The sequence below is a fragment of the Scyliorhinus canicula genome, chromosome 1, assembly GCF_902713615.1.
Source record: "Scyliorhinus canicula chromosome 1, sScyCan1.1, whole genome shotgun sequence".
NCBI classification, from domain to species: Eukaryota; Metazoa; Chordata; class Chondrichthyes; order Carcharhiniformes; family Scyliorhinidae; genus Scyliorhinus; species Scyliorhinus canicula.
This window is the reverse complement of record NC_052146.1, coordinates 209,449,490-209,475,768: the sequence shown is the minus strand read 5'-3', so window position 1 is coordinate 209,475,768 and position 26,279 is coordinate 209,449,490. Positions and strand designations below refer to the sequence as shown.

Here is a 26,279-nt window from a genome sequence, read left to right as displayed (position 1 = left end):
GGCTGGAGGTTGGAGAATCCCGCCCAAGGGCAGCATTCAGGGCAAGTCTGCATCCAACTGCTTGTACAGTGAAGCCTTTGGCTGTTTATCTGGGAGTGCTCACGTTTCGCACATCATGAATAAACCCTCGCATTTATACAGTAACCTTTGCATAGGAGAGTGCTCCGAGGCGTTTCACAGGAACATTAACAAACAAAACTTGACACAGATCCACATAAGGAGATAGTAGGGCAGATGATCAAAAGCTTGGTCAATGAGATAGGTTTTAAGAACATCTTAATGGAGGTGAGGAGGCCTTGGGAGTCATTTTACAATATTAAGGGTGCTGCATAAATGCAAACTGTTGTCTAATCTTCTTTTAGACATTAAGCTACAGGTATGTTCCTTTGCCTGTTGCCTGTGCAATGTAAGTAAGTAAAGTCACCATAGTCCCAGGTGACCATAGGCAGCTTTCCCCTTAGAGGGGGAGAGCTGACTGGTGGTGGTTTAACCTGAGGATCACCAGGATCACCATGTCCCAGGAGATGGGCCTTCATGAACAACCTGAAAATGAAATGAAAATCGCTTCAATGAAGTTACTGTGAAAAGCCCCTAGTCGCCACATTCCGGCGCCTGTCCGGGGAGGCTGGTACGGGAACCTCAGCCTGTACGGGAATTGAACCCACTCTACATCACATACCAGCTGTCCAGCCAACTGAGCTAAACTGGCCCATGTGCAATGAATCTCCAGCCACCAATTGTGTCTAAATTGGACCGATAGGCTACTGTGAAAATCCAGTTGTGTTTAAAATCAAAATCAGTCATCATACATCTAAAGATTACGTTAGGAGGGAAGAACCAAAAATGAACGTCTCAGAATAAGGGGTCGGCCATTTAAGACGGAGATAGGAAGGAATTTCTTCACTCAGAGGGTGGTGAATCTTTGGAATTCACTATCCCAGAGGGCTGAGGTGTCTCAATCAGTAGTATGGTTAACACGGAGACCGATAGCTGTCTAAATATTAAAGACATCAAGGATATGGGGATAGCACGTGATGGCATTGACATGGAAGATCAGCCACGCTCTAGTTGAATGCTGGGGGCAGGCTCGAGGGGCTCAATGCCTATCTCCTGCTCCTGTTTCTTATGACACAATAACACATGAAAAACATATCGAACTTTTAGAGTTAAATGCACAAGTACTCTCATTGTCAGATTTGTGTGATGTTGATCTGTTTATAATCGTTAATTCTATTAACTGGTTGAAAAACGCCCCAAGTGGCCTCCACAACAACAAAAACAGCAACCTCAGAAGTAATGCAGCGTCACATGAAAGAAATGCCACAGCCCCCAGTGGGATTGAGACAGCTTTGCATTACAACTCATGTTCAAAACTGACATGGTAACCGGAAAAAAAGCCAATTCAATCTACTGGTAAACATCAGAGAACAATAAAGGAGTTCAGGAGGGAGGACATTTGGCCCATTCTTTTGAAGAACTATCCAGATAATCCCACAGGCAGTGATTTTAATGTTCTTGCTGCAATAGTCTTGCCAAAACTGATTGAAAATGGCGAGAGCAGGGGAAAAGGTGAACTCCAGGAATAGTAAATTAAAGAGTGCATCACAATTGAATATTGAACCCTATAAATGTGAACGGTATCGTGTTAAATGTGGGATAATACAGTGGTGATATCCCTGGACTAGTTATGTAGAGTCTGGTGAATTCAAATCCCACCACGCCAGCTGGTGGAATTTGAATTCAACGAACAAAACTGGAATATAAAAGTTAGTCTTGGTAATAGTGACAATGAAACTATCTTTGGTTGTTATAAAGAGCTATCTTTAGGGAAGGAAATCTGCCAGCCTTGCCCAGTCTGTCTTACAAGTAACTCCCAGATCCACAGCAATGTCATTGGCTCTTCACTGCCCTCTGAAATGACCTGGCAAGCCACTCAGTCAGAAGAGAATTAGATAAAATTACAGGAGTGTGGGAGACACAAGAGGTGCAGAAATAATTCAACCAAAGAACTGTCAATTGAGACAATGGGTCAAGTTCCACGATTCAATGAAAACCATAAATCTAAACTGAGGGCCAGGTGAAGTTGAACAATGTGTAAAAGTTACTGACCCTTACACAACCGGTGAAACGGTCAATTAATCCCCTAAATTATAAACGCTCCTCACTACTGCGACCTGCACATGCTCATCCACTCCCTTGAACTAGCTCACCAATTCCAGCCTCAAGAAGAAGCAGGCTGAAAAACGCCTCTGATTTTTCAGCCGTTGAAGGCCGAAGCAACGTCACTACTCACTGTTGTGTTTAAACACGCGGATGGTGGCTCCTGACAAACGTGCGCCCAGAATCAGAGAAGTGTGGTTCAGCTCATCACTCAGAATAAGGCAGCCCTACAGAGAGAGAGAGACATTGAGAGGGTAAAACATCCCGGTAGTTAACACTCGACCCAACTGCTTCATTTCAGTGCAACAAGAGCAATTTTCAAAAGGTGCAGAGATTTCGGATTGGGAAAAAAATAATTGCTTTTTCCTAGGATTTGCCATTGCTTAAATAGAATCGGAAATAGATGGGCGGAAATAGATGGCAAATCGCCTGAATAACCCTTCAAGGTTAATTGATTTTGATAAATTATATAAATATAATCCCCCTGGGTTCTGCAGCATAAAATCCATGAAAGGTTAGAAACTTTGATCCTTCATGGATTATTAAGGATTTGGGGACCAACATGCCATGTTTGAGGGCTAATTTTAATGCAATTCAGGTTGATGGGGTGATAACTTCTTTCTCCAAACTTCATTCAGTAAACGTTAGCAATCTCCCATTTCCCCTTGATGATGATCTAATTCTGCTCCTATTTCTTGTGCTCAGTGACATTACCATTGCCAAATCCCCCATCAACATCCTGGGGCTATCACTGACCAGAAACTGAACTGGACCAGTCATAGAAATATGTGGCTCCAAAACTTGGGAATTCTCCAGACAGTAACTCACCAGCTGACTTCCCAAACCCTACTCACCATCTATAAGGCACAGCTTCGGAGTGTGATCTCCAATCACCTGGATGAGTGCAGCTCCAATAACACGCAACACCACCCAGGAACAAGCAGCCTACTCGATCAGCACCGCATCCATAAACATTCACTCCCTCCTCAGTGTTAGCAAGTGTGTACCATCTACAAGATGCACTGCAACATCTCACCAAGGCTGCTTCAACAGAAACAACAAGAACAAGGGTAGCAGACACATGGTGAAAATCCTGGAACTCCCACCCTAACAGCACTGTGGGTGTACCTAAACCACGCGGACTGTGACAGTTCAAGAAGGTGTCAAGGGCAGTTAGGGATGGGCAATAAATGCTGACACCCACATCCTGTGAAATAATCTTAAATATTTAGAGACTATGACAATTGCCAATGTGGGAACAGGTGAATTGGGGGTCACAAGGGGGAGTGGGATTGACGTTCACTCAAAATTTATTTTTCGCAGGACACTCAACATCATGCAAAAGATAACACTTCACTCTATCGGTCTGGGTCCAAGCAGAGAGCAGATTCCACAAAAGAGAACATGGGCTGGATTCTCCCAAAATGGAGCTATGTCCCCACGCCGACGTAAAAACGCAGACGTTGCACTCCCGAGTTTCCTAAAAGAAATACCAGCCAATTCACTGACCTTCAGTGGGCTAGCAGGGACCTGGAGTGATTAACGCAGGCCTGCGGATATAGGCCCCTGCACTTCTGGTTCCGAGTCTGCACATGCGCACGGCGGCAGCCTCCAGCGGCATCGCAGAGTGCCATGGCGGGCTCAGACCGACACAAAGAAACTAGGCCCCCTGATCGGCCGCACACCCATGGATCACTCCGGCCCCATCTCTTCCCCGACCGCCCATAAGGCTCCCCTGGTGTCAGATCCCCCCGCCCCCCCCACCAGGACAGCCGCAGACCGAGTCTGCAGCCGTCACACGAGAGTCCCGACCGGCCATAGCATGTTCGTTCCACGCCGTCGGGAAATGACTGGTCGGGAGCGGAGGTTCGCTGGGCGGGCCTCTGGCAATGGGCCCCCAGCCGCACAGGTGCGATTATCAGGGCCCGGAGAATCGCTGGAGCGGTGCCGGGCCCGGTTCCGTCAGGAAATTTGATTCTCCGCCCTCGTGCCAAACGCAATTTTGGCGCAGGGCTGAGGAGAATCCAGCCCATAGTGTACGATTCCCCATCAACTGGAGAGGTCCTCCTGCAGACGAACATTGTGTGGAGAGAGCTACTACCCTGCCTCCTGTCTGTTCTACACCTGTCTCCTGAGTGCTCAATGTCCATGATGTGTACCCTATACAGATAAACCTGTCAATTTCCTCATGACTGTAACGAATTAAGAGTTGATGGGTTACGGCCGGTATGAACTGGAGCCAAAGCAAAGGGTGGCAGGGACCTGAACGTTTCCTGTGATTGTTGTGTTATTATGTGTTCTCTGGTAAGCAGAGAACATTTCCAGAGAAGCTGTTGTTTGCTATTTGTCAATGTGTCCCAGGAGATGGGACCATTTTAGAAAGGAATGAAGCAGCAGTTAAAAGGTGTCTGTCCTCATCATCACTGAGGCCAACTCAGTAATCTGTGTGCCACTTTCACCCCGATGTATTTCAGGGGGGCCCATTTCAAGGATGGGTTTTGAACTGCAACTGCACGTTGCAGATGAGCATCGTGATCCCTTTAAATTAACTATTTGTGCACAAAACAGAAAGGTGGCTTCAAATGGATTAAACGATGAGGACGACAGCAACAATTATATTTTTACAGCGTCTTTAGCATAATGAAATGGCCCACGGTACTGCAGAGGTTGTCATAGATACATAGAAAATAGAAGCAGGGGGAGGCCATTCGGCCCTTTGAGCCTGCTCCACCATTCATTTGATCATGGTTGCTCATCAAGTTCAGTACTCTGATCCTGCTTTCCCCCCATATCCCTTAATCCCTTTCACCACAAGACCTGTATCTAATTCCTTCTTGAAATTACTCAACATTTTGGCCTCAACTACTTTCTGTGGTAGTGAAATCCACAGATTCACCACTCTCTGGGTGAAGAAATTTCTCCTCACCTCAGCCCTAAAAGGTTTACCCCTTATCCGCAAACTATGACCTCTCGTTCTGGAGTCCCCCACCATCGGGAACATTCTTTCTGAATCTATCCTGTCTAATCCTGTTAGAATTTTGTAAGTTTCTCAGAGATCCTCTCTCATTCTTCTAAACTCCAATGAATATAACCCTAGCCGACTTTGTCTCTCCCCATATGACAATTCCCCCCATCCCAAGAATCAGCTTGGTAAACCTTTGCTGCACTCCCTCCATAACAAGAACATCTTTCCTTAGATAAGGACACCAAAACACAATACTCCAGGAGTAGCCTCACCAATGCCCTATACAATTGCACCAAAACATCTTTATTCCTATACTCAAATCTTCTCGCTATGAAGGCCATTTGCCTTCTTTTTTTTTGATAAACAATTTTATTGTGGCATTTTGGCATAGTAAACAACAACAATACAAAACAGTGCTGGAAGAACAATCAACATAGTGCAAAAACCAGCTCCCCCGCTACAAGGACCCGCCTGATCAACCCCCTAATCTACACTGACGATTAATTTTCCGTGAAGAAGTCGATAAATGGTTGCCACCTCCGGGCGAACCTTGACAGTGACCCTCTCAGAGGGAACTTAATTTTCTCCAGACCGAGAACGCTCGCCATATCCTATAGCCAAGCCTCCGACTTCGGGGGCTTTGAGTCCCTCCAGGCCAGCAGAATTCAGCGCCGGGCTACCGGGGAAGCAAAGGCCAAAACTTCAGCCTATCTCTCCTCCTGGACTCCCAGGTCCTCCGAAACCCCAAAATTGCCACCTCTGGACTCATCACCACCCTTGTTTTCAGTACGCGGGACATAACGTCCGCAAATCCCTGCCAGTATCCCCTGAGATTTGGACATGCCCAGGACATGTGGACATGGTTCGCTAGTCCTCCCGAACATCTGGCGCACCTGCCCTCCAATTCAAAGAATTTACTCATCCGGGCCACTGTCATGTGGGCCCGGTGAACGACCTTGAATTGAATCAGGCTGAGCCTAGCGTATGTTGCGGTCGCGTTCACCCTGCTCAATGCCTCCACCCATAAGCCCTATTCTATCTCACCTCCAAGCTCCACTTCCCACTTAAGCTTCAGCTCCTCTGTCTGTGACTCCTCCCCTCCCATAAGCTCTTTGTATATATCTGAGACTCTCCCCTCCCCCACCCATCGACTGGACACTACCCTGTCCTGGATCCCCCTAAGTCGCAGGCGTGGAAAGGATGGAATCTGTCTGCGTAGAAAGTCCCGCACCTGCAAGTACCTAAAATCATTCCCTCTCGCCAGCCCGAATTTCTCCTCCAGCGCCCTCATGCTCGGGAAGCTCCCTTCCAAGAACAGATCCCCCATCCCCTCAATCCCGGCCCTCCGCCATCCTCTCAATCCCGGAACCCACCATCCATATTCACCGGGGAAAACCGGTGATTGTCAAATACCATTTGCCTTCTTTACTCCCTGCTGTACCTGCACGCTTACTTTCAGCGACTGATGCAATGAGGACACCAAGGTCTCGCTGAGTATCCACCTCTCTTAATTTATACCCATTCAAATAATAATCTGCCCTCCTATTTTTGCTACTGTCATAAAACAAAGTATGATATCGGGTCCCATGAGGAAACATTAGGTCGGATAACCAAAAGCTTGGGCAAAGAGGTCGGTTTTAAGGAGCGATTGAAGGAGGAAAAGCGAGGTGGGGAGGCAGGGAGGTTGTCGGGAGGGAAGTCCAGAGATTGGAGTCTTGGCAGCTGAAGGACAATGGCGGAACGATAAAAATCAGAGGTGCTCAGGAGGCCAGAGGTGGTGGAGCGCAGATATCTAAGAGGGCCGTGGGGATTACAGAGATAGGGTGGGGCGAGGCTATGGAGGGATTCGGAAACAAGGGTGAGAATTTTAAAAATCCATGCCCTGGTTAAATGGGAACCATTGTAGATCATCAAAAACAGGTGCGAGAGGTATATGGAATTTGGTGGGTGGGGAGGAAGGACACGGGCAGCAGAACTTTGGAAGAGCTGAAGTTTACGGAGGGTAGAATTTGGGGCAGCAGCGAGAGGATGGAGTTGGTAACTAGAGAATAGAGTTTAGAGCAGGGACCAAATACACTGATGTCAGTCTTCTGCTTGTCCCTCATAGATCAAAAATCTCTTCAACATACTGCCACATACATACATCCACACAAACAGGCAGGTAGGGTTTCAGTTGAACATCCCACTGAAAAGGTGCCTGGCACCTTTAACAATGCAGAACTCGCTCAGTGCTGCCACGACTTCTCAGCCTTGACTTTTCTGCTCAAGCCCTGGAGTGGGTCCTGAACCCAGACCCTCATGGTTCAGAGGGTAGTATACTACCAACTGAGGGCCACAGTTGGCATATACTCATGCTCCTTTCTGCGTCTTGAATCATGTTGGACATCACCCGAACCCATATCAAAAGTTGTTAAAATGGTTGCAGCGGCTTTGCTCTTGCCTTGGAACTCTGAAATCTGAGTTCAAATCTTCCCACTTATCACAGGGGCTCTCTCTTGAAAACTAACACATCATCCAAGGCCTTTCAGATGTTCCCCGATAGCGTTGGGAGACATTGGGAGACAATTCTCCAGAAGTCATGGTTTTTTAAATATGCCTGTCAAACGTAACTACATATCTGTATGGGGAGATGGTGGCGTAGCAATGGGCTAGAATCTTCCGGATTCTCCCGCTAACGGGATCTTTGGTTCCCGCCGAAGTCATTGGACATTTGAAAGGCTTGCCACGTTTTTCGGTGGCAGGGCCTGAAAATTCTGCTTGTACCGTCAGCAATCCAGAGGCCCAGGCTCATGGGGACGCGGCTTCAAATCCCACCATGGCAGCTGGTGGAATATAAATACAATTAATTTATAAATCTAGAATATAGTCTCAGTCATAGCGACCATGAAACTATCGTCGATCGTTGTAAAAACCCATCTGGTTCACTATTGTCCGTTAGGGAAGGAAATCTACCGCCCTTACCCGGTCTGGCCTACATGTGACTCCAGACCCACAGCAATGTGTCTGACTCTTCACTGTCCTCTGAAATGCAAGCCATTCAGTCCAAGGGCAATTAATGATTGGCAGAAATTGCTGGCTTTGCCAGTGACAGCTATATCCCGTGAAAGAATCAATAAAATTGATTCTGAAATGTAGTTATGTAATTCTCTCTGGAGTAGCATTCACAAAGACAGATTTCTTTCTCATCTTCTTTATAACTGTTTTAACTGCCAGGGCCTAGAAAGAGGCTATCTCTATTATGTCTGGGATTGATGCAGTACATCAGACAGTGGGGAGCTCAGGGCCAAAAGGGGCTTTGCAACATTTCACTTTTTTTTTGTGTGCGAGAGAATTTACATGAGATAACAAAGAGATTTGCAGAGGAATTCAGAAGAACACAAAAAAACAGGAGTAGACCATATTGTCCATCAAGCCTTTTCTGCCTCACAGCGCCAGGGACCCAGGTTCGATAAGGCCTTGTGGTGCCTGTCTGTGCGGAATTAGCACGTTCTCCCTTTTACTGCGTGGGCTTCCTCCGGGTGCTCCAGTTTCCACCCACAGTCCAAAGATGGACTGCGAGACAGGGCGGAGGAGTGGGCCGAGGCAGGGTGCTCTTTCGGAGGGTCTGTGCAGACACGATGGGCCAAATGGCCTTCTTCTGCACTGTAGGGATTTTGTAGATTCAGTACAATGATGGCTGATCTTGGGTTTCAGCTCCACTTTTCCGCCTACTCCCCATATCCTTGATTTCCCTGAGAGATAAAAAATGTACCCCAGCCTTAAATATATTCAATGATGGAGCATCCACGAACCTCTGGGGTAGAGAATTCCAAAGGTATACTCTCAGTCCTAAATGATCAGCCCCCTCATTCCGACACACTGTCCCCCCCCATGTTATAGATTCAATGTCCAGCTGGAACGATCCTCTCAGTATCTTCCTTATCAAGCCTCCTCACTGTTTCAATGAGATTGTCTCTCATCCTTCAAAACAGAGGCCATAGACGTGGGTTGGACCTGGCAGGTAACAGGCAGTAACTCACCTTCCCAACCAAAGCCGGGATGTTCATCGAGTTGGTCGCAAAACCCATTCCGAACGTCATGGCTGCCTCCACGCCCAAAAACTGGGCGACTAAACTTTCCAGCTGAATGTGTTTGTCAAGGTTCCCTGCGAAACAAATCAGAAGGAGCCGATTAAATGTACAGCAAACATTTCCTCACACCAGCTACACAACATGGCTGTGTTAAAGGAGACACTCCTACAGCAAGAAGTTTAGATTCAGGAGTTTGCAATCTGTCCATTGCAATGGAATGGGTACATGCACCCAGTATGTGGGGACTGATGGACAGTGATAGGGAGAATCCGTCCCTGTTGGTGGAAGGATGGAATGCCAGGGGCACGGATTTTAGATAATTGGCAGCACAAAAAAAAGACAATGGAGACACAAAGAGAAACTGCTTCACCCAGCGAAGGGTTAAAAACTGGCACTAGGTGAACTGCTCCTTGGAGGAGCTGGCACAGACATGGTGGGCTGAATGGCCTCCTTCTGTGCTGTAACCATTCTGTGACATGGCGGCCCCATTAGTGGCTTTCACAGAGGTTGAATGGGGAGGGGGGGACCATGAGGTAATGAGCAAATTAAAAAGCAGAGCCGGGGACGGGGTTGGAGGCAAACGATGAAGCAGTCCCATGTTTGATGGCAGCTGGAGACTGGAGCAGGAGGAGCCATTCAGCCCCTCCATCATGTTCAATTATATCTTAGCTGATCAGTATCTTAACTCGACTGACCCACCTTGGTTCTGTAACCCCGGCTAACCTCGCCTAACAAAAATCTTTCAATCTCAGTTTTGAAATTTTTAGTTCCAGATTTCCACTTCCTTGTGTGTGAAGGAGCATTTCCTAACTTTACCTCTGAATAGTTCTGATTTTACGGTTCCGTTTTGTCCTGTAATCACCTCCACACCCCACCACCTGACCAGGGGAAACAGCTTCACTCTATATACAGTACCATACCATTTAAACATCCCAGTCAGACCACCCCTTAATCATCGAATTTACAGTGCAGAAGGAGGCCATTTGGCCCATCGAGTCTGCACCGGCCCTTGGAAAGAGCACCCTACTTAAGCCCACGCCTCCACTCTACCCCTGTATCCCAGTAACCCCACCCACACTTTTGGACACGAAGGAGCAATTTAGCACGGCCAATCCACCTCACCTACATATCTTTGCTCCGCTACGGCAGTATTCTTCAAAGTCGGGGGCGCGACCCACCCGTGGGTCGCGGGCGGGTGTTGGAGGGTCGTGGAGCCATTGTCAGCGGTGCTCCCGATCACGCAAATCCCCGCGCAGAAGCCAGCTTTTCATAACGCCAGATGCAAGCGGCCGTAACATGTTAAGAAAGAAATTGGCCACATTGCGCATGCGCGCCGATAATTGGGCACGCATGTGCAGTGCGGCCGCTATTTTTTTTAAACGGTTGCAGTTTTTTGTTTTACAAGTTCTGTAGTGGTTTTTATTCAATTTATTTTTATTTTTTTCATTTATTTTATTCATTTTATTTTTTTACAAGTTCGGCGGGGGGAGGTTTATTCATTTTTTTCATTTATTTTATTCATTTTCTTTTCTTTTACAAGTTTGGGGGAGTTTTATTCATTTTTCTCATTTATTTTACTCATTTTATTTATTTATTTTTTTACAAGTTCGGGGGAGGGGGGTTTATTTGATAAAATTTTACAGGAAAACAATTCAGAACTTTGGACAGACGGAGACTCTATACTTTGCGGCACTGGAAGGCTTCACCTTCATCCAACAGGTTCCATTGGAGGAGGGTGTACGAGGGCCAAAGGGACCCAAAACCATTTCCTCCATTTTTGTCAGCAGCAGACAAGGTAAGAGAAAATGGTGGGTCACGCAGGTCAGGCGGCGTGGGTCGCGAAGGTTGGCCGGTTGGTAAAAATGGGTCCCCAGAAGAAAAGTTTGAAGAACACTGCGCTATGGGAGCATTGGATATGAAATCAAAAACATTGCCAAAATGTACTCCCAACCCGAGACATGGGGCGAAATTCTCCGACCCTCGCCTGGGACCACCGAAAATCCCGCCCCCGCCGTGGCAGAGATTCTCCGCCACCCGGGAAGTGGCGGGGGTGGGAATCTCGCCACTCGGATCGGCGAGGCCTCTGCGGCGATTCTCCGGCCCGCGATGGGCCGAAGTCCCGCCGCTGGGAGGCCTCTCCCGCCGCCGAGGTTTGAACCACCTCTGGTGGCGGCAGGATCGGCGGCGTGAGCGGGCCCACGGGGTCCTGGGGGGGGGGGGGGGCGCAGGGCGATCGGACCCTGGGGGGGGTGCCCCCACGGTGGCCAGGCCCGCGATCGGGGCCCCCCAATCAGGGGGTGGGCCAGTGCCCTGGGGGCACTCTTTCTCCTCCGCCGCCGCCACGGCCTCCGCCATGGCGGAAGCGGAAGAGAAACCCACAGCGCGCATGCGCCAGTGGTGACGTCAGCGGAGGCGACGGAGAATTCCCCACCTTTGGAGAGGCCCGACCCTGGAGTGGTTGGCGCCACTCCCCTACGCCGGGACCCCCCGTCCCGCCGGGTAGGGGAGAATCCCGCCCATGGTCAGGATTTAGGGAGATGGGTTGGGGCGGGATCTCAGGCTGATGAGCATGAAATTGCCTGCTGCCGGCTGTTGTGCCTGCTTCCGGCACTAACCAGCCCTTCCACTGTGCCGTTTATTGCAAGGTCTTTGCGAAATGAGAATGGTACAGTGCCCGCTGGCAGCAGGTAACTTGTTAGGTCAATTAAAAGGACAGACGAGACCTGATGGCAGCTACCGGGAGACGGCCACCTACAGATCAGAGGTCAGCGCTCCAGGAACAGTTGCGGCCCCCCCTACCTCACCCACACCCTCCCAACCTGGCCACAGGCTGCCTCCACTCCCCCTCTACAATGCCGGTCCAGCAGCAGCCTGCTTTGTTCAGTTCCATAATAAGTGCTGAGGCGGGGGAGGCACAAGAGTGAGGTGTCCTCTCTCCCTCTCACTTGATCAGCAGGCTGCAGCTTTTTCTGAATTGGAAGGCTTCTGATTGGCCCACCAGCTTCTAGAGCCTATAGTTGGCTGTCTTTATTTCGATGGCCAGTTCACCCACCAGCCACCACCGCTAATTGGTCAATTCAGAAAAAATAATCGATGTCTGGTTGCTGCCCACGACACCATGTGGAGTCGTAACCTGCCTCCAGACAAATGGAAAGCCTTGCCCCATGGAAGAGGGCAGTTCAGCAGAGCCCATCAATCTGAGAATCAATTAGTTGCTGCTTGGTGCTAGGTTTTTTTAAATAAGTTCATAGGAAGTTGCTCGACTCAATCATTAAGGAGGACATTTTGAAAGACAAAAGCTCAATCTACCATTGTCAGCATGGTTTTATGAAGGGTAAGTAAAGCTTGACAAACTTGCTTGGGTTCATTGAGGAAGTGACCAGCAAGGTGGATAATGGGGAACCTGTAGATGTGGTATATCTAGACGTCCAAAAGGCGTTTGACAAGGTGCTGCATAAAAGACTGATCCAGCAGGTGAGATCACAGTGGATTCAGGGTAGTATACTAGATCGGATTGAGGATTGGCTGGCTGACAGAAAGGGTCGGGATAAATGGGACCTTCTCTGGCTGGCGAATTGTAACTGTGGAGTGCCAAAGGGTTCAGTCCACGGACGTCAACTGTTTACAATCTATATAAATGATCTGCAAGCAGGCACAGAGTGTAACATAAAATTTGCAGATGATACTAAAATAGTTGGGAAAACAGGCAGTGAAGAGGAGACAAACATTTTACAGATGGATATAGATAGGCTAGGAGATTGGGCCAAAATTTGGCAGATGGAGTTTAATGTGGATAAGTGTGAGGTTATCCAATTTGGTCAAAAAAATAGCTGGTAAATTATTAACTCAATAGGAAGCAGATTCAAAATGAGTCTGGGCAGAGTAATCTGGCAGATTGATCATGAATCACATAATTCGGTATGCAGATACAAAATGTAATAAGAAAGGCAAATGGAATGTTAGCGTTTATTGTAAAAGGACTGAAGTAGAGAAATGTTGTTGCAATTGAATAGGGTGTTGGTGAGACCACATCTGGAGTATTGTGTCCAGTTTTGGTCTCCTTTTTTGAGGAAGGATGTGGTGGCATTGGAGGCAGTTCAGAGGAGATTCACCAGACTGATTCCGGGGATGAAGGTGTTGACTTGAGGAGAGATTAAATAGTTTGGCCTTATACTTGCTGGAGTTTAGAAGGATGAAAGGGGGATCTGATAGAGGTATTTAAAACACTAAAAGGGATTGATAAAGTAAATGTAGACATAATGTTCCCCCTTATAGTTCAATCTAGAACAAGAGGTCATGGATATAGGTTAAGAGGCAGTAGATTTAAAACTGAGATGAGGAGGAACTACTTTTCGTAAAGGGTGATGAATTTGGGAACTCGCTGTCCCATAGTGCGGTGGAGTCATTAAATGGTTTCAAGAGGGAGATGGATATATTTGTGATTTAAAAACGGGTTAAAGGGATATGGGGAACAGGTAGGAAGGTGACTTTGAGACCAGGAAAAGATCAGCCAAGATCTAATGGTATGGCACAGCAGTCTTGAAGGGTTGAATTGCCTACTCCTGCTCCTAATTTCTATGTTCCTACGAGCAGAATTAGGCCATTTGGCCCATTGAGTCTGCTCCGCCATTCGATCATAGAACATAGAATGATACAGCGCAGTACAGGCCCTTCGGCCCACGATGTTGCACCGACATGGGAAGTCAAAAACTAAAGGCCATCTAACCTACACTATGCCATTATCATCCATATGCTTATCCAATAAACTTTTAAATGCCCTCAATGTTGGCGAGGTCACTACTGTTGCAGGTAGGGCATTCCACGGCCTCACCACTCTTTGCGTAAAAAACCTACCTCTGACGTCTGTCCTATATCTATTACCCCTCAATTTAAGGCTATGTCCCCTCATGCTAGCCACCTCCATCCACGGGAGAAGGCTCTCACTGTCCACCCTATCTAACCCTCTGATCATTTTGTATGCCTCTATTAAGTCACCTCTTAACCTTCTTCTCTCTAACGAAAACAACCTCAAGTCCATCAGCCTTTCCTCATAAGATTTTCCTTCCATACCAGACAACATCCTGGTAAATCTCCTCTGCACCCGTTCCAAAGCTTCCACGTCCTTCCTATAATGAGGCGACCAGAACTGTACGCAATACTCCAAATGCGGCCGTACCAGAGTTTTGTACAGCTGCAACATGACCTCATGGCTCCGGAACTCAATCCCTCTACCAATAAAGGCCAACACACCATAGGCCTTCTTTACAACCCTATCAACGTGGGTGGCAACTTTCAGGGATCTATGTACATGGACACCGAGATCCCTCTGCTCATCCACACTGCTAAGAATTTTACCATTAGCCAAATATTCCGCATTCCTGTTATTCTTTCCAAAGTGAATCACCTCACACTTCTCTACATTAAACTCCATTTGCCACTTCTCAGCCCAGCTCTGCAGCTTATCTATGTCCCTCTGTAACCTGCAACATCCTTCCACACTGTCTACAACTCCACCGACTTTAGTGTCGTCTGCAAATTTACTCACCCAACCTTCTGTGCCCTCCTCTAGGTCATTTATAAAAATGACAAACAGCAACGGCCCCAGAACAGATCCTTGTGGTACGCCACTCGTAACTGAACTCCATTCTGAACATTTGCCATCAACCACCACCCTCTGTCTCATGGCTGATTTAATCCTGGCCTTAACTCCACTGTCCTGCCCATTCTCCATAACCCTTCAACCCATCACCAATTAAAAATCTGTCTAACTCCTCCTTAAATTTACTCAGTCTCCCAGAATCCACCGCACTCTGGGGTAGCAAATTCCACAGATTCACAACTATTTGGGAGAAGTGATTTCTCCTCAACTCCGTTTTAAATTTGCTACCTCTTATCCTAAGACTATGACCTCTCATTTTAGAATGCCCCACAAGAGGAAGCATCAGCTCCACATCTACTGTATCCATACCTCTTATCATCTTGTGTACCTCAATTTGATCTCCCCTCATTCTTCTAAACTCCAGAGAGTATAGGCCTAAACTGTTCAATCCCTTTTCATATGACAAACCCCTCATTTCTGGAATCAATATAGTGAACCTCCCCTGAACTGCCTTCAATGCCACTACACCTTTTCTCAAAAAAGGGGGCCAAAACTGTCCAGGTGCGGTCTCACCAATGCTTTGAATAGTTGCAACAACACTTCCTTATCTTTATTACTCTATTCCTTTGGCTATAAATGCCAACATTCCATTCGCTTTATTATTTGCTGTACCAACATAATAGTTTTCTGTAACGCATGCATGCGGACACCCAGATCCCTCTGCAATGGAGTACCCCAAAGTCTTATTATTTAGATCATAAGTTGCCTTCCCATTTGTTTGACCAAAATGCATGACCTCACACTTATCCAAGTTTAACTCCATCTGCCACGTTTTGGCCCCCTCTCCTAATCTATCTATATCCATTTGTAAGGTCCTTATTTCCTCACTGCAACTTACTGTCCCACCTATTTTTGTGTTGCCTGCAAATTTGACTATAGAACCTTTTATCCCTATATTCAAGTCGCTAATATAGATTGTTAATAGCCGGGGCCCAAGAACCGAACCCTGTGGCACCCCACTAGTTACATCTTGCCTTCCAGGAAAAGACCCATTTATCCCGACTCCCTGTCTTCCATCCAAGCTATTAAATTACCTGTAATCCCATGTGATCTAGCCTTGTGAATTAACCTAGTATGCAGCACCTTATCAAAGGCCTTCCGGAAGTCAAGATATACTACATCTACAGGAACCTCTTTATTCATCTGCTTGTTACATCTTCAACGAACTCTAGCAAATTAGTCAAACATGATTTGCCCTTATGCCGACTCTGGCATAGCGTTTTGAGTTTCCAAATGTCCTGATATTACTTCTTTGATAATTGATTCTAACAATTTCCCAACAACAGATATTAAACTACTGGCCTGCAATTTGTAATATTCTGCCTCCTTCCCTTCATGAATAAAGGTGTTACGTTAACATTTTTCCAATCCACTGGAACCTTTCCCGTGTCCAGAGAATTTTGGAATATTATAACCAATGGATCACTCCTTCAACACCCTAGGATGTAGGCCATCAGGTGCGAGGGACTTGTCTGCCCTCAATCCCAATAGCTTTATTGAATACCTACTCATGTTTTGTTAAAAATAAATGTAGAGTACCCAATTTTTTTTTTTTGCAATTAAGGGGCAATTTAGCGTGGCCAATTCTACCCTGCACATCTTTGGCTTGTGGGCTGAGACCCACGCAGAGACAGAGAGAATGTTCAAACTCCACATGAATAGTGACCCAGGGCCGGGATCGAACCTGGGTCTTCAGTGCCGTGAGGCAGCAGTGCTAACCACTGCATCACCGTGCTGCCCTGGTATCCCTATGCTGATTTGACTTTTGCCTGAATTCTACGCTTTTGAAAGAATCTCCAGAATGCTTTTGCACCTGTGCCATTTCCCCTGGGTGCAGTGTCTCAGAAATGTGAGTTAGACTAAAATTTAGAACCAATCTTTCTGGAGTGAAATTGGGGAACACTTCTACACACAAGAGGATGGTAGAAATGTAGATTTCTCTTCTGCAAATGCCAACTGATGTGAGGTGAATTGTTCATTTTAAATCTGACTGATGGATTGCTGTTGTCCAAATGCATCAAGGACTAAGGCGTAAAGGTAAATTCAATAAGTACTGCTGGAAGAAAGAGACGTACTGTTGAAGTTTTTCATCATGCACTCATCAGAGCAGCTCGCAAAATAAACCAACGCCAATTGGTCACCGTATTGCCATGGGGGATTGAACCATGGAATGGCTGCTCAAATTTAGTTTAGTTGGTAAAGGCATAATGTGTGAACATGCTCCTCCTGTCTACAAACGTCAGGGCCCTATGTGTGAATGTATGCACTCGTAAGTGAGCCACGCTGCGAGTCTGACTGGGTCAATTTGCCTGGATTATGTCTGAAGAAAAGCTAGGCAGTAACTGTCTTCTGCTGCATTCTCCAGGACAAAGCTTCAAAGTGCACTTGCCAACCAATCAGCACTCTCTTCTCATGTCGTATAAATTGTTGTTCCCTTTCTCTTGTGAGCGATCTCGATAAGTTCAAGGTGAAAAACTTCGACAGCATGTCTCGTTTTCAGCAATACTCAAGTGCTATACTCCAAAACAACTATTTGTATATGAAGTTAGGGCATAGGTCAACCATGATCCTATTGAATGACAGAACGGGCTCAAGGGGCTGAACGGCCTCCTTCTGTTAGTTTACCCACAACTAATTCAAAAAAGATTTTCTGGAGCAACACAATCTGAGGAAATATCGGCGACGTTCACACAGGTCACAGTGCTCCAGAGTTTTTGCTGCCATGACAAGATGCATAAACAGGCAGTATATCACTTATTACCCTGGGTACAATTCTCCCAAAAAATTCCTAAGTGTGGTCTCTGGTAGGAAACGTGGTGAGATTTCCGTAGGTTGGGTTGGCACGATCCAGATCGCAATCCACCCGCACTTTGACATGTTTTGGAGGTGGGGTGATTTGTGCCGTGAACGAGGTGTGCGGGACCTAAAGACGCTGGCAAGCCTGGCTCCTCAGAGAGTGGGGTGTCCAAAGACAACCCTACCGAACCTCCCCCCCTGCCATTGACAGCAAAGACCCCCCCCCCCAAAATCATTATCATCAAGGACCACCTTCTTCCTCCCCAAGTGACCGACACCCCACTATGGGGTCGTCAAAGATTCCCTTCCTTCAGGCCCTGACCCGTGGCAGTGCCATCTGCAGTGCCCAGCCATGCCCCTGTCAACCAGGGGGTGGGGAGGGTGGGTTCAATGACCTGAGCCCCCTGGCGTAGACATCCATTTTTGGAGACCAGTAGTGATTTCTGCTGGTTTCACATTGCCCCGGCTGGTAGGAGAATTGAAGGGGCCCCGTGAATTTGGCTTAAAGCCAAATCTGAATACGTTAATGAAGAATGAAATGTGCTAATCTGGTTAACACTTTCACTGGGGTGCACCAGAATATGTCGTCAGCAAGGTGCAGGGAGAGTCTCAAAATGAGTTCTCCCGGTGGAAATCACGAGAGTCTCTGACCATGATGTGATTTGCGTGTGGCGAGCAGGGTTGGAGAATTGCCCCCCTCGTTTCTACACCTGATTATTCCGATGTTTTCCACCTTTTGCATACTTAAGCTCATGAAAATCTTTGCTGCCCGGCCCCTGACTCATCCCGTGCTCGCTGACCTACATTGGCTCCCGGTTCAGCAAGGCCTCGATTTTGAAAATTCTCATCTTTATTTCCAAATTCCTCCATGGCCTTGCTTCCTCCCTCTCTCTAGAATCTCCTCCAGCCTGACAACACTCTGTGATCTCCTCACTAACCCCCTCAATTCCGGTCACTCGAGCATCGCTACTTTTAATCACCCTGCCATTTGTGGCCATGCCTGGGATCCAAGCTCTGGAATTTCTACCCTAAACCTGTGCCTACCTCCCTCTCCTGTTTTTTGGACTCCTTTAAGCCTTCCTCTTTGACCAAGCCTTTAGTCATCTGCCTTGCATATTTTGCTCCTGCGATGCACCTGATGCTGATTCATTATGCTAATAGTGCTAAATAAGTGTGCTTTGCTGTTTTAATCTTGCCATACTAGTTTGCCCATATTCCTGGCAGAGTAAACAAAAGAAAGACTTTGCTTCTCTATATCATCTTTCACAACTTCAGGAGGTCCCAGAGCACTCTATAGCCAATTAAATACTCTTCAAATAGAGTCACTGTTCTAATGGAAAATGTTTTACATACCATTTGATCTGTAATAATTCTTCTCAGATCATGAGGTATTCAAAGTGGTTTATGCTATTCTGTTATTCAGTCCATTTAATATATTGCCCAGAAGGAGCTGTGTGGTTGGGGAGAGAGTGGGGCGGGTCAATAATTGGGCGTCTTAATTCATTATCCATAGGAAAATACATTGAAGGCAATTTGCTTTGCTAGATTACCGTCTTCTTTCCTTCCTGTGACAGAAGCGAGTTAAAGACTGGCATTGTTACAGGCGTGACCCAGTGCAACTGATACAGAGAGTAGACTGGGCAAAGACAAAGAGCAAGTCAGGAAGTCCTTGACATGAAATATCAGTGTTCCAGCAGATAACAAACCATGCAGCATTTTTTGAAAAGGTTATTTCATGGGATTTGGGTGTCGCTGGCTAGGCCTGCATTTATTACTCATCCCTAATTGCCCATTTAGAAGGTGGCGGGGAGCCACTTTCTTGGACCACCACAGAACGTGTGGTGTAGGTACATCCAGAGTGCTGTTAGGGAGCCAGTTCCAGCTCAGAAAATCTCTGCCACGTCATCCAATTAAATCTACCTCCACCCTGCTCCCAATACCCCTCAAAATGGCTCCTTGTCCAATACTTTTCTTAAGGCAAAATTATCGACTCTGTATCAGTGATCGGGATGGAAGCTCACGCACTCTTGAAAAGAGGAAGCTAGGAGTGGCAGGGTTGGGTGACCTAATAGAGGTCTGCAGGGTGACACATTGGTTAGCATTGCTGCCTCACAGCACAAGGGACCAGTGTTCCATTCTGACTTTGGGTGACTTAGTGGAGTTTGCATGTTCTCCCCGTGTCTGCGTGGGTTTCTTCCGGGTGCTCCGGTTTCCTCCTATAGTCTAAAGATGTGCAGGTTAGGTGGATTGGCCGTGTGTCCAGGGTTGTGCAGATTAGATTATGTGGTTATGGGGATAGGGCAGAGTGGGCAGAGGAATGAACCTGGGCAGAGGTGCCCTTTCGAAAGGTGCAGACCCGATGGGCCAAATGGCCCCCTTCTGCACTGTAGGGACTCTATGAAAGGTTTTGATAGAGCAGAGAGAGAGAGAGAGAGAGTTTCTGCATGTGAGGTTGAGCATAACGTGAGGCCATCAGTATAAGACAGCCAGCAAGAAATCCAGTAGGGAATTCAGAATAAACCGCTTTACCCAGAGACTGGTGAGAATGTGGAACTTGCTTGTCTTATGAGGAAAGATTGAATGGGCTAGGCTTGTATCCACTGGAGCTCAGAAGAGTAAGAGGTGACTTGATTGAAACAGAAGACCCTGAGAGGTCTTGGCAGGGTAGATGTGAAGAGGATGTTTCCTCTTGTGGGAGAATCTAAAACAGGAGTTCTCAACCTTTTTTAACCTATGGACCCCTTTTCCTCTTAATTTTTTTTGTGGACTCCCATAGCCATTCCTAATCCTTATATTTTGTCCGATGACTAAAGTCCATCTACCTTACCGTGAGGCTTGGAAACGGATTAGCGGTATTTTTGTACGTTGCCAAACTTATTCTAATATGAAAAGTAATGAAAAAAACTTTTTACTGACTAAATTGAATTAAATTACTTTAAAAATAACCAATTCATATCAAATATACACAGTTTCTAGTGATTACTGTGTTAAATCATTCATTAAACTTGTCAAGGAGAAACGATGGGTGATTTTCACCTCCATTTGTTCTAGGTAACTTTAAATTTACGACACTGTCAAATGTAAAGTTTTTTTCTTCTACTTGATTGCCATAAACAATTCATAGCTACATGAATATTTCTACTTTTAGTATTTTAATATGGCGTAGATTACTGTAAAAATTTAATTCTCCGTAATAACAATTGTTTTGAAGTAGAATTGCTCTATGGACCACTAAAATATCACCGTGGACCCCCAATTCGGTATTGTTTTTGTGTGGACCCCCAGTAATGTTACATGGACCCCCAGGGTCCATGTGGACCCCAGTTGAGAACCACTGATCTAAAACTAGGCCACTGTTTAAAAATAAGGCATCACCTATTTAAGAATGAAATGAGGCGAAATGTTTTTCTCTCAGAGGATGATGAGTCTTTGAAACTCTCTTCCTGAAAAGGCGGTGGAAGCATGCCAATGACCTGTACAACGAGATTGAATGCAGGCCCATGATATGCCTTTGCACTGGGTTTATTTATACAATGTTTAGACCACCCAGGACAGCACTGATGGCCTCTAATATTCAAGCTTAGTTATATTAAACTTTGTAGCCCGAGTCATACCAGCTCCACTGGGCTGCCTCCCCTCTGGATATATATTCCTGAGATCATAAACCGTCAGCAATGTAACAAAACTCGCATCTAGTTAACTTGTTATCAGAGGGGACAATCTGATTTATTTACTAGCATAGGGGAGGTTTCCGAGTCAGTAACCGGGCGAATGACCATTAGGCTAAAATACGTCCACTGACATTGATTTGAAGGGGTCACAGCATCTGTTTTTGAGCTTCCCTCTCCCACCACTGCCAACTATGTCCAACTTCAGTTCACAACTGGATCCAGACACTTGAAGCTAAGTGATGGACTTCACAAGCTTTACCCAAAACCAGGCTCGCGTTTGTATGGGTGTCAATTACTGCAGGGGGGTAGGTGGAGCCTCACTCACCCCCTCCTCACTCACCAGCAAACGCCCCCCAAAGCCTTTGGAAACGAGACGTTCCAATACAGCGACAACTCACCCTTGGTTTGGTTTGAAGATTTCACATCCCATAGTCGTGGCGGTCAATCGGATTTCACATCACACAGGGGTGAAGGGCAAACTGGAGTTATTTGCTGGCTGTTCCGTTGGCCCAGAAACTTGTCCCACGGGGTTGGGTTTGGGGAAGTTGCCTTTCTTTATAAACGATTGGGCACCCCACAGGTAAATCACTCCAGCAATTCATAAATAGCCAACATCAGCAGCAACTTCACTTTTCCATTCTCAAAAGTCTCTGATGTCCTCTTTACCAAGTTATCACATAGAACACACAACAGAAACAAGCCACTAATCCACCCAGTCCATGGTGGTCTTTATGCTCTACTGGAGCCTCCTCCCAACCTTCCTCATCTAACTCTTATCAGGATAACTCTCTATTCCTTTCCCCTTCTTATGATTACCTGATGGATCTAACAGAGTAAAGAATTTTTTGTAAATATAGAGATGATTTTGCAAAGATTATTGAAGATAGAGAAGGGAGGAACTGGATAGAGAAGAGGAAACGGATAGAGAAGAGGAAGCGGATAGAGAAGAGGAAACGGATAGAGAAGGAAAAACGGATAGAGAAAAGGAAGTGGATAGAAAAGAGGAAGCGGATAGAGAAGGAAAAACGGATAGAGAAAAGGACGTGGATAGAGAAGAGGAAGACGCTAGAGAAGAGGAAGCGGATAGAGAAGGAAAAACGGATAGAGAAAAGGAAGTGGATAGAGAAGAGGAAGCGGATAGATAAGGAAAAACGGATAGAGAAAAGGACGTGGATAGAAAAGAGGAAACGGATAGAGAAGAGGAAGCGGATAGAGATGAGGAAACGGATAGAGAAGGAAAAACGGATAGAGAAAAGGACGTGGATAGGGAAGAGGAAGACGATAGAGAAGAGGAAACGGATAGAGAAGGGAGGAAATGGATAGAACAAAGGAAACGAATAGAGAAGGGAGGAAGCAGATGGAGAAGTATTATAGAATTTACAGCGCAAAAGGCGGCCATTCGGCCCATCAAGTCTGCACTGGCTCTTGGAAAGAGCACACTATTTAAGGCCATGCCTCCACCCTATCCCCATACCCAGTAACCCTACCTAACCTTTTTTTGGACACTAAGGGGAATTTATCATGGCCAATCCACTTAACCTGCATGTCTTTGGACTGTGGGAGGAAACCGGAGCACCCGGAGGAAACCCACGCAGACACAGGGAGAACATGGAGACAGTGACCCAAGCCGGGAATCGAACCTGGGACCCTGGAGCTGTGAAGCAAGTGTGCTAACCATTGTGCTACCACACTGCGGAGAAGGGAGGAAGCGGATAGAGAAGGGAAGAAATGGATAGAGAAGCGAGGAAGCGGATAGAGAAGAGGAAGCAGATAGAGAAGAGGATTCGGATAGAGAAGAGGAAACAGATAGAGAAGAGGAAACGGACAGAGAAGGGAGGAAATGGACAGAGAAGGGAGGAAATGGATAGAGAAGAGGAAACGGATAGAGAAGAGAAAACGGACAGAGAAGGGAGGAAATGGATAGAGAAGGGAGGAAACGGATAAAGAGAGGAAGCAGATAGAGAAGAGGAAACGGATAGAGAAGAGGGAGCGGAGAGATAACGGAAGAAGCGGACAGCGAAGAGAAAGCAGATACAGTAGAAGAAGTGGTTAGAGTAGAAGAAGTGGATAGAGAAGAGGATAGGGCAGCACAGCAGCACAGTGGGTAGCACTGTTGCTTCATAGCTCCAGGGTCCCATGTTCGATTCCCGGCTGGGTCACTGTCTGTGCGTAGTCTGCATGTTCTCTCCTTGTCTGTGTGGGTGTCCTCCGGGTGCTCCAGTTTCCTCCCACAAGTCGCAAAAGACGAGCTGTCAGGTAATTTGGACATTCTGAATTCTCCCTCTGTGTACCCGAATAGGCGCCGGAATGTGGCGACTCGGGGCTTTTCACAGTAACCTCATTGCAGTGTTAATGTAAGCCTACTTGTGACAATAAAGATTATTATAATATTATAAACGGATAGAGAAGAGGACACGGATAGAAAAGGGAGAAAGTGGATAGAGAAGGCAGGAAATGGCTGATTAGACTTCTGTTCTGGAAAAATAAGGGCAGTTCAAAATCCATGTCGAGGTGAAAAACACACTGACCTTACTTTCAACATCTCCATTTATGCTTCCTCTCCAAGCTCCCCCCCTTTCTCTCCCAAGTTATTGAACATGCCGTTGCCTCCCAAATCCATTTCTGTCAGAATTCCATGTTCGGATCACTCCAAAAGGTTTGTGCCCTACCACTGTATCAAAATAGCTCTTACCACAGTCACAAACTACATAACCTATGTGATTTTGACAAACTGTTGCTCTTTGTCCTTCCCGACCTGTCTGCAGCCTTTGACGTGGTTCAACCAGACTTTCCTCCTCCAAATGCCTCTCAGCTGTTGTCCAGCTGAGTGAGACTGCTTTCACTTGGCTCCATTCTTATCTGTCCAACTGTCTCCAGTGTATCACACACAATGGCATCTCTCCCTGCTCCCGCAGATTACTTCTGGTGTTTCCCAAGGATCCGACCTTGGCCCCTCCTATTTCTCATCTACATGCTGTCCCTCATGGACACCGTCTGAAAGGCCAGCGTCAGTTTTCAAATCTTTCCTGATGATACCCAGCTCTACCTCACCACTGCCTCCCCTGATTGCTCCGCTGGTGCTAAATTGTCAGGCTGATTTATCCAAACAGAAGTTTCCCAAGGCCAAGCCATTAATTCTGGTTCCCTCTGCAAACTTCATTCCCTAGCTACTGACTCAATCCCTTTCCCTGGCAACTGTCTTGAAGTCATTCTTGCCCCCGTGATGAGTTCCTGAACACAAAACTGCACCATCACTGGGACAGACTATTTCTCCGCAGCATCACCCGATTCTATCAGTGCCTCAGCTGATCCGCTGCTTAAACCCTCACCCCTACCTTTGTTACTTCTCAGCTTGACTGTTCCAATGCACCCCTGGTATTCTTGATTCCATAACCCTGAGGCCATCCGAAACTTTGCTCATTACGGATAACCTGCACTTAACATCGCAATTTGTATTGGTGCTAGGCACGCTGTCACAATAACCCCTATTCTGAAGCCCCTAAACAATACCAATTTATATTTAGCGAGCATCTTTAACAAGTTGCATCAAGGAAGTGAAATTTGACACCAGGGCACATAAGATGTTAAAATGGACGTCCAAAAAAAGGGGTGGAATTTTCTGCACGCACCTGCCACGTTTGTTGCCCCAGTGGAGGCAGTCCGCCATTGGCTAGTGGCGGGATCTTCTGGACCCACCACTGTCATCGGGGTTTCTCATTCTACGCACCCCCCCTCCCCCCACCGCTGGGAAACCCGGCGTGTAGAGGGAGTGAATTCCAGAGCCTCGGGCACAGGAAGCTGCAGGCATGGCCGCCAATGGTGGAGCGATTAAAATTAGGAATGCACCAGGGGCCGGAAAGAGAGGAACGCAGAGATCTCAGAGGGTTATGAGGTGGGAGATTACAGAGATAGAGGGGGAGAGGAGAGGCCACACAGAGATTTGAAAACAATGATGAGAATGTTAAACTTGAGGTGTCGACAGGCCGGGCAAGGTAGGTCAGCGAGCACGGGGCTGATGGGCGAACTACTGTCGGCGTGAATTGGGATATGGGCAGAGGTTTGGATGTGTTCTAGTTTATGGAGGGTCGAATGTGGGGGGCTGGCCAGGAGTGTACTGGAATAGTTAAGTTGCGAGGTGACAAAAGCATTAATCAGGTATTTCAGCAGCTGGGGTAGGGGTGAAGTGAAGGGTCTTGGTGATGGTTCGGACGTGCTAGAATTTGGCAAGGTATTCAGCAAGTTGCAGTGCTACCAGGTGAATGGACTTGGTAAAATTATTTTCTTTAATTTTTTTATTGTTTCCAATCAGGAGCAATTTAGTGTGATCAATCCACCCATCCTGCACATCTTTGGATTTTGGGGGTGAGACCCATGCAGACACGGGGAGAATGTGCAAACTCCACACGGACAGTGACCCAGGGCCGGGATTGAACCTGGGACCTCGGCGCCGTGAGGCAGCAGCGCTAACCCACTGTGCCACAACTTAGTTAAAATTCTGACTGCAGACTGGGACCTTGGGAAGCAGAGTGCTCGAGGTATAAAATTCACCCACAGCAAGAGAACTCCTTTCCCTTGAGACTGAACTGCAAACTGGCAAAACTGGTGATTAAATAATCTTGCTTAATCCTGCTCGTGCAAGGGTCCACGCTAAATTCTACTGAAACAAATTTAGCAATGCAGAAGGTGAGGAACTGAAGCGAATTGCAGTCCGACTCTCTGCTTGCGAAAACAGGGCATATTCCGGAAAAAAGATTGCAACCCTCGAATCTGCAATTCAAGGCACCGCAACAGCTCAGGTTGCCAAGCAGGCTGGCTGATTGCAAAATTGATGAGTCATATGTGGTCTTGCCACTAAATTGCATTCACTCATCCAGTCGACTGGCTTGAACAGCTGTCCTGAAATTGGTGTCAGGATTCCGTGCTTCGAGACTGGAAGGCGGGAGGGACACAGTTTCTCT

General features: G+C 46.8%; 1 protein-coding gene across 1 annotated transcript in view; it reads right to left on the bottom strand.

Annotated features, from left to right (window-relative positions):
• Nucleotides 1-26,279, bottom strand: part of sptlc3 (serine palmitoyltransferase, long chain base subunit 3) — a 126,400-nt gene that overhangs the window by 61,598 nt on the left and 38,523 nt on the right. The window contains exons 5-6 of the mRNA XM_038792491.1: nt 9,145-9,269; nt 2,294-2,387 (exon numbers count right to left, since the gene is read on the bottom strand). Coding sequence (XP_038648419.1) covers nt 2,294-2,387; nt 9,145-9,269 — 219 coding nt within the window. The remainder of the gene's footprint in view (nt 1-2,293; nt 2,388-9,144; nt 9,270-26,279) is intronic.